Source organism: Cryptomeria japonica, chromosome 7 (genome assembly GCF_030272615.1).
Source record: "Cryptomeria japonica chromosome 7, Sugi_1.0, whole genome shotgun sequence".
Taxonomy (NCBI): Eukaryota; Viridiplantae; Streptophyta; class Pinopsida; order Cupressales; family Cupressaceae; genus Cryptomeria; species Cryptomeria japonica.
In genome coordinates this window covers 751166367-751175580 of record NC_081411.1, presented here as the reverse complement: position 1 = coordinate 751175580, position 9214 = coordinate 751166367, and the positions used below count along the sequence as shown (strand labels likewise).

Here is a 9214-nt window from a genome sequence, read left to right as displayed (position 1 = left end):
CATACAAAACAAGAAACAAGAACCATAGTAACCAACTCTCCCCATCAACATCTACCTTGCCATCATACTCCCCTGCATCTCCCTCGCCTAATAAAACACTAGCTCTAGACGCTTCACTTCTCCTCATTGTAATTTTTTTTCCAAAGGGGGAGATTGTTGAGCAAAGTTTAGCATTATCATTAATTCTATCTTGTCATGTTAAATTGACTAAATGGATATATTTTTTCCATTAAATGGTTTAGCTTACTTTTTAAACCTTTTATTTTACTTTTCCATTAAATGGATAGATAGCTCAACTTTAAATATTTTATTTTTGTAAAATTAAGTGACCATTCAAAAATTCATGGTTTAATTGATTATATATTCTTACTTGAGATGTTTATGTCAATGTAATCTAATTATTTTTAAACATAAAGAAATTGTAAATTAAATAAATATATTGAATTTTAAATTAATGTACCATTTTATTAATGTAATCCATTTATTTTTAGACATAAAGAAATTCTGAATTAATTCAATATATAAAATTTAAAATCTGTTACCCAATTTAGACAAAATATAAGGACTAGATGTAGAATTTAATTGTAATCCCTCGTTGTCATATGACAATTCTATGATAGTTTGGTCATTTGAATGCGTTTCATTTGACATTTTAAAGAAAATATAAATTTTTAAATAATATTTAATATGAAGAATTTTATAAAAAACCTTTTATATTGAAATATTTTTACATAAGTAGAAAACAATGATAATTATGAATTTTATATTAAAAAATATTAAATTGAATCTTACAATTCAAATAAATTTCTAAATTCATATAAGAAACAAATCTAAAAATTAATAACTTAGAAACTTCTATTTTAAAAATATTCTAAATCAATTTATATTTTATATTAATCTTATAAATTAGAATACTATATTATATTTAGTTATTATATATTAATAACTAAGGACACGGGGGGATAAGGTGTCATCTCTAAGGAGATACTATAGGGTATCTGATGCAATGACAAATAGAGTAGGGGCAAGGGGGCAGCCCTACCTAATTGACCTAGATAGAGGAATAGGCTGGGAGAGGATCCCATTGACTTCAACTAGGGTAGATGCGTCCTTGAGGAGGATCCGAACATAATTTCAGAGCATCATGAGGATGAAGTCCCATTCCACCCTGTCATAAGCTTTCTCAAAGTCAACAAGGAACATGGCGGTGTCTTGGTTTGAGGTTCTGGTCCATTCCATGGATTCCAAGCTCGTTACAAGATTCTCCAAGATGTATCTGCCTTTAATGAGTCCTGTTTGGGTAGAGCAGATGAATTTGGGGAGGATCTTCTCAAGGCGAGAGGCTAAGGCTTTGGCTAAGATTTTGTAGGAGACATTGAGGAGGGTGATTGGCCTTCAATTCTTAATGAGGGCTTTATCCCCCTCTTTTGGAATAAGCTTAATGATGCCCCTGTTTATGAATTCCCTCAAGCTGCCAGTGTCAAGGGCCTCATTGCAGATGTCATAGAGGTCATTGGAGATCCAGTCAATTTTGGTTTTGTAGAATTCAGTAGGAAGTCCATCAGGGCCTGGGGCCTTGTTATCCTTGAGAGCCTTAATGGCATCCTTAATTTCTCACACGGTTAGCTTAGTTTTGAGGAGGCTAGCTTCGTCCTCAGAGATTCTATTAGGAATAATGGTCCTACACTTGGCACGAGCATCTACTGAGGCCTCATTATCCTCTGAGGTAAATAGACTCTTGTAAAATATTTCAAAGGCTTCCTTGATATCATTGAGATCTAGGAGATCCTTATTATCTACCATTATTTTGTCTATTCTTTCTCTGATCTATTTATGCTTGAGGAGATTAAAGAATATTTTGGAGCCGTTATCACCAAACTGGAGCCAGTGGTTACGGGCTCTAATGAAGGCACCTCTAATTTTAACTTGTTGGTGTTTTCTGAGGATATTTCTAGCCTTGGAGACTTGTTTGGCCAAGGTAGGAGAAGAGGGCCGCAGTTGGATTTCATGCTCCAGGGAGTGAAGCCGAAGGGTATGGGTTTTTTCTATGAACCTAAAGTCCTTGGCTTTTTTCTGGCCAATGGTTTGGAGAAGTTTCTGCCAGGAGGAGATATTCCTCTGCCATCTGAGAATGTGGGAATGGGGGAGATGGGGTTGCAAATTGAAGAGTCTAACTATCTTGATGGCATTAAGAACTTCCTCATCTTGCAGCAAGGAGGTGTTAAGCAAAAACTTCTTATAGCGAGGGTGGCTAGGGGTGATGGCATTCCTGATATTAATGATGGCTAGAATGGGGAAGTGATTAGATAGGGTAGTTGGTAAGACTGTAACCGCATTCCCAGATTGATTGGGGGAAAAGGAGAAGAAGCCCTTATTAGCATAGAATCTATCTAGCCTAGAGTAGATCCTATTAGTGTTTTGCTGAAAATTGCACTAGGTGTGCCATAGATTGGGTGTATTGGGTTTAGTGCCTTCCAAGGGGTTAAACAATTGCAGATGTTGTTTACACTTGTCCCAGTGAGGTTTTTCTGAGGATTTCCATTCAAACGAAAGTCCCCCAGCCTTGTCATCCTGGGATTCAGTCATATTAAAGTCTCCAGCGATGACCCAAGGGATATTTGGGAGGGATGTTAGCCAATTCCAGAGGGATATTCTTTCCTTGTAATCATTAGATGCATATATGGAGCATTTGCCAAAGCAATTTCCTTTAACATCTAGGGTAACCCAGGCCACTCTATTACAGGGGGAGGTTCCTTTATCCTTGAGGTACATTGACCATTTAAGGGCAATTAGAAGACCAACACCTCCCTTTCCTCTCAGGTGGTTGGTGCAGATTTTGATTGCATCTCTCCAAATCAAGTCAAGAGTAGTGTGGAGGGAGAACCCAATAGATTTAAGTTCTTGTAACATCAGACAGTCTAGGTTTTTATGATACTCCAGAAACCTTTTAATAACAACTTTTCTATCAGGCGACTCAAGGCCTCGAATGTTCCATGATATGTACTTCATTAAAGAGGAGGATTTAAGGGGGGGCTGGTAGGGAGTCTGTGTTGATCTCCAAACTTCTTCTTATTTTTGGAGCCCACAGGCCTACCTTTCTTTTTATTTAGGGAGTAACCTTTCATAAGGTCCTCATCATCTTCATTGTTTTCGGGAGGCTCAGTTCTAATATCCGAATTTCCTCTTATGTCAGATCCAGACAACTGGGAGCCTGGAAAGCCAGGGAGCAAAGTGCTAGATCTAATTTCATCCAAGCCTTTATTTGCATAAATAACTTCTATAATATGAATATCCTCTAGCTCTTTGAGCGTAGATGCAGTCGATGGGTTGATGGTGCTAGTATCAATAATATGACCTGCAAGTGAAGAGGAGACCGATTGTAAGGGGGTTTCGGATCTAAGGATCATTGTAGGGTTATTACAACTTTTAGCATCATCATCACCATGATTGGGGTTTTCTAAGTTTTTGACCATATTTTTAACCACAGAATTGATAGGGGATTGAGGAGGGTCCTGGGGTTTATGATTAGAGGTCAATTGGATGGTATTTGAAGGGCTATGATTTAGGGCATTGAGAGGGGTAGTTTTACACCTTTGTTTTCTCGAGGTAACAAGCAGAAAACCCTCAGAGGGCAGTTCCACAAGGTCAAGTGGAGGGCTGGAGCCAGGGATGAGATGCTTAGGGGCCGATGGTGCGAGATCGGGCTTGAGAGGGTTAAGTTCATTAGGAGTGGGTGCAGGAACTTCAGAGACCACATTAGCAGAGTGAGGAGATGAAGAATTTAGGTCATTAATATTATTAGGGTTAATAGAGGCCCCAGCTGAGTTATGCTTTTGGTTCCTACGACTAATAATTGGGCAGTTTTTACGAATATGCCCTTCTTTCTTGCAGAGGAAACAAGCATTCAATCCTCCAAGCATTTCAAGAAGATAGACAAATGTGTCCCCATTAATATTTAGGTTTAAAGAAGGTGGAATGTCGATTCCGGGCTTGATTGAGACAAGCATTCTTGCATCTAGGTTGGGAACCAATCGAGCAGTTTCATCGATCCGAACTATTTTGCCAAAAGGTTCCATCAATTGGGGAAGAAAATGCCATAGAAAGGGAGGGACATCCTTGAGGATGACCCATTTGGGAGCGGATAATGCGAGTACTTCCTCACTAGCCGCCTCTGAAGACCAAGCTAGAGATCGGAAGGAGGTATTTCCAACTGTCCAGTACTATCGTTTAAGAGCTTCCAACTAGGACTCATGTGAGTTAAAGAAGATGAGAAACAGACCTCTCTGTATTTGTCAACAGAACGTGATTTTAAGTCCTAGTTTAAGATTCCATAGATTGTGAAACCAATTGTCTACAAATTTCCTAGGCGGACACTTTTGAGCATCAACACAAGCAAAAAAATATAGTAGTGTTACATAACCTAAGTTTTTTTGAGGCAATTTCATTCAACATTTCCATATTTGGCAAAATGCAGAAGGAGTCCGAAGTATTGCAAGGGGACTTACCGTCCTTACTGGGTCCTTCATTTCCAAGAGCCTTAAGGAACTATATTATATTTAGTTATTATATATTTTTTAATTTATTAATAATTTAAAAAATCATGTTTAAAACTGAAAAAAGGGCCCTTTAGACCATCAAATTCCAGATTCAAAGACTATAGGATATATTCATTCATAAATATAAGGAACATAGGATAAGTTTAATATAAAGAATAGGGTGAATAAATATACCCCACGAACATTGCAATCCATGATATTACAATTTCAAATCTGCAGTTCATAGTAGTTGGACATCAAACAATTTCAAATCTGCCCTGGATCGGACTGCAGTTTAGCTCAGGAAACATCAGTTCACAGCAGTTGGACATCAACAAATCAGAAGGATGTTTCCATTTAAAATTTTTTTATGCAGCATACTCTGTAAATCAGAAAGACAGTTGCCTTATTTTCTTTTTTTGATGGTTGTTTCCATTTCAATCGATTTTTTTTCAGTTTTCCTCGACTTTACTCTTTTATCAAAGGTTTTAAAACGGTCAGAGAATGGGGATTTGATGAGTATCAGCAGAAGCCGAGATACTGGAATTTCTTCTACCGTGCCTTCTTGAACTCAAATCAAATGAGTTGCAGAAATTGAGTTAAGCCTCTGCTCGGTAATTAATCCTATCCATGAGCATTTAACTGGTTTAATAGCGTAGTTTGCTTGTAATTGCATGCTTTAGGATTTCATTTTCTTGAAAATATTTTGTGATAGTTTGTAATCAAAGCACATTGCTTCAATGAATGCTATTTTTCAAGGTACAAAGAAATGTTGTCAGCTGGGTTAGAATGAATAATGAATTATTATAATTAAGTAATTTAAGGATCAAAAGAAGTTCCGGTAATTGATTATGAAGTTTGAGAACGTTTCATGGTTTAAGTGTTCGCTCTGTTTTAAAACCCCTTTATTTGACTGTTTGCATTGCAGGTTTTTCTTTCAATATTGTCATTGGTGCTAAATTTTTCAGAACTCTTCCTCTTTCCCTTTCCATCTTTTCTCCATTCCATTCCTCCAAAGGTCGTCTTTACAAATATATTATTGATATTCGTTGCATTTTACCTCTCAATTACAAAAGAAACATTTAAATTCAGTAAAATAATATGATAGAAATATCAGAGTGGCAAGTGTATCAGCTAGAATTATATTGTACAAATGCATTATAAGTGATTTTAACTATAAGATATGTATTAAGTTCAAATGTTTGCATTTAACCAACAATCACATTACGAAAAGGTAGATACAACAACAAAGGCACAATGACATTAGCATCTATTGTATGAAAATCCACCACAATACAATATGAATAACATGTACATGTAGGATCTATAAGTTGTGAAGGTCATGTTAAAAGGAGGAAAGCTAGAGTGATGCAAGAAGGAAGTTAGAAAGCATATTAAATTGTCAAGTGAGAAACATACATCTATATTGAAATGTAAATTTTCATATTGTTCCAACATACCAAATAATTAAAATTTCATCATAAATTTTCAACACTATAATGTTCAAATTACTAATTGACAAGGAATAGAGAAGTACAATTACCAACTCTTCTCATTATCCCCTAAACTATCTCCTACACTGTCTAGTGAACAAAGGCCCTCAGAAAATCATGGAAGTGTACAACACCTCAAACTATCTTTTCACACTCTTTAGCCTTATTCAAAAGTTTTGAGGAAAACCTACTTCTTCTTGTGTAACATCTTTGCTGCCTTGCAAAGTTCTTGTGATGGAAAAAAATAAAATGTTAAACATTACAAATCGAGAGGAGAAATATGAAATTTAAGACAATAAAATATAGAATCTTTAGCCTTATTTTAAACATTCCAGTAAAACAAATTGCTTTCTCTCTTGAAACTATGGTACCTGCTAAAGCCCATTAGTTCCTTCTTGACCATTGACCTATGATGCCATGAATGTTAACATCAGGTTAAATTCAGATGCATACAACCACTTAAGTAAACTAATCTGACAACATTATTTAAGAGTACAATTGCAAATTACCTATTGATGTTTTTGTTGTACTATGGGCTTTCGGCCACACCTTCCTGGTGGAATGAAGGGAAGGTTGTGCTTCGATGCCCTATGTGCATTGAGGCTTTTTAAATTCCAAAATCTCTGCCTTACTCCCACACAACAAGAATCATACTCATAAAAATAAAGTAATCTGCTATCACATCGTTCAGTTCTATTATGAGTAGAGACCTGCACAAACAATTTCAAAAATAAAATAATTTAATGGAAGTTCTATCTATTTGGTATGCTGTACAGAGAGATTATGCTCAGGGTTTGAGAAGGGTTATCTGTGAATCTGATTCACATTTGATGGTTTCTATGTTGACTGTGAAGCTGTTGGATGGGGTTAATTGATGGATAGCTCAGGTTTTTTGACAGTTTCTCAGTTTCCTTGACAATGGAATTGTGTAGCAAATTGTTTGACTAAGTGGGCATATGATTTTTCAGAGGGATGGAATATTGTTGACAAGAGTTCTTTGCCTTTGGATCTTTCTAGTGTATTAGATTAAATTGGACAAGAATAGGGTAGTTTAATGGTTGGCTAGGCCTCCAGTCTTGTGTTGTTGTATTTGTTCTTTGTGATTAATAAATTTGTACCCTTTTAAAAAAGAAATAGCAAATAAAACAATAATTGTAATATTAAATCCACCTTTTCTTCCTTAGGATCAGCGTTTCCCCCATTGTCAGCCTCATCGTTAGCCTTGCTCTCTACCACCTCATGATTAGTGGATCCATCCTCTTTATCTTCTTCATCAACCTCATGTATCGCCATGCCATCCTCTCTGTCACCATTTTCCTCTTCATTGGCGTCATTCATTGCTAGGCCATCTACTTCGTCATCCCCTTCCTCAGCCTGATTTTCCTCCTAAAGTGAATGAAAGATATAATGTCAAAACTTTATCTCCTTCAGAAATTTAATATTTCTAAATCAATTTCTAAAACATCACTATTGAACATTGCAACACAAGACTAACACAAATTGGGCATCACTATTGAACATTGCAGCACAAGACTAACACAAATTGGACATCTCCATACATTGCAAATTACTAACGTGTTAAATACCTCCTTGTAAACCCTCTACTTCTAATTTAGATTTGAGAATACATAACTAAAGAAAGTAGAGAATTCGATCTCACTAGCACATGAGGTTGATTTACATTCCACGATTTCAGATCCATTGTACAAAAGGGTTTATCTGATTTGAAAGGAGCAACAGACTCCATTCTCACGTGCTTATGAGAGGATGAATTGCCTGCAATAAAAATTCACTTTATTATTATACCGATCCTACTAAAAAAAACAGTTCAAATGCAACTCCATTAGTTAGTTAAAACACTTAAAAATTTAAAAGGCTCTATTGTTTTAGACAAACTTTTACTCACCGAGGAAGGGAGGCATCCTTTTTGTTCTTTGAATTTCAGTCACCGCCTGAAACTCAGGGTTGTCTTTTTCATCAGAATCCATATCAATCAGCAGTTTACTGTCTATTTGTTGATTTAAACTACGCTCATGATATTTGATAGCCAGTGTACAAGAGGGTTTATCTGATATAAAAGGAGCATCAGATTCCATTGTCCCATGCTTCTCAGATGCGAAAGAATGTCCAGGGTTATGGGATGAATTGCCTGCAACAAAAAATCACTTTATATTATTCCCATTCTGTTCAAAAAATACGTTCAAATAACTCGATAAATTAGTTATGGAACTTTAAACAAAACCTTTTCCTACCCTGAAATGAAGATTTGCTTTGTATTCTTTGATTTTTTTCACATGATGTTTTATCGAAAATCTTGACTTTAAAGCATGACTTAGAAATGTATTTAAAAACTAGAAGATCGCCCACTTCCAGCCCATAATAATTTACAAAGTTTATCCAGCCGTGTTGAAGTTCCAACTTTTTGATGGAACGCCATAACCGTACATTGAAGTTCTGCCCATCTGGGCCTTGCAACACCATATGTTCATCTTGGTCATTTATGATCTGGGAAACAAAAGCCGGAGGAATGCGCTGCGGTAAACACAATGAACAATTAGATTTTACAGATTCTTAACAGTATACATGAAATAAAAAGAATAAAATATGTTGTATAGAGTTACCAGTTTCTCTGCAAAATCTCCAAGCATAATTTTGAAGAAAGAAGCAGACCCATCAAAGTATTCTTTCTCACGGTGTTTTTTATAACATTTCTGACTGCATTTTGGGCACGGCATATAGTGCTCTCCCGTTTCTTCTATCTCCATGGCAAATTCAGATGCAAAGCGTATAAGAAGAGAGTGAGAGAGAGTTGGGCACTGAGAGAATGTTAAGTGGAAGTAAAACCACTATCGCATTCCTAAATGAATGAATATACGAAAAGGAAGTTTTGGACAAACTCAACTTGCAGAGAATCTGAAAACAGACAACCAGGAATGTCAAATAGAATAACAACGGTGAGTGAAGAAGAGAACGATGTATTTTATAATGTGTTGCATCATAATCAAGAAATATGGCGACGTGTTGGCCTTCTAAAGGCTTACAGCATGTGCGCCGCAGGCTTTACAAGCGCATGCATGGATGACACGTGCTCGACTGTAATTTTTTGAGAGTTCATAACGCGAGAAAAATGTATCACTGCCAACATGGAAATTGTTATCTGCGAAATCATTTGGCCGACAAAATTAC

At 36.3% G+C, this 9214-nt stretch overlaps 1 protein-coding gene across 1 annotated transcript; it reads right to left on the bottom strand.

The window, feature by feature from the left end:
• Positions 1–7122: 7122 nt before the first annotated feature.
• Positions 7123–8185, bottom strand: LOC131075223 (uncharacterized). The gene is made up of 3 exons (XM_058012054.2): positions 7935–8185; positions 7689–7804; positions 7123–7414 (listed from the first exon to the last, which is right to left on the bottom strand). The coding sequence occupies exons 1-3, from the start codon at positions 8122–8124 to the stop codon at positions 7151–7153; spliced, it is 570 nt and encodes a 189-aa protein (XP_057868037.2). The 5' UTR covers positions 8125–8185; the 3' UTR covers positions 7123–7150.
• Between the last annotated feature and the right edge of the window lie 1029 nt (positions 8186–9214).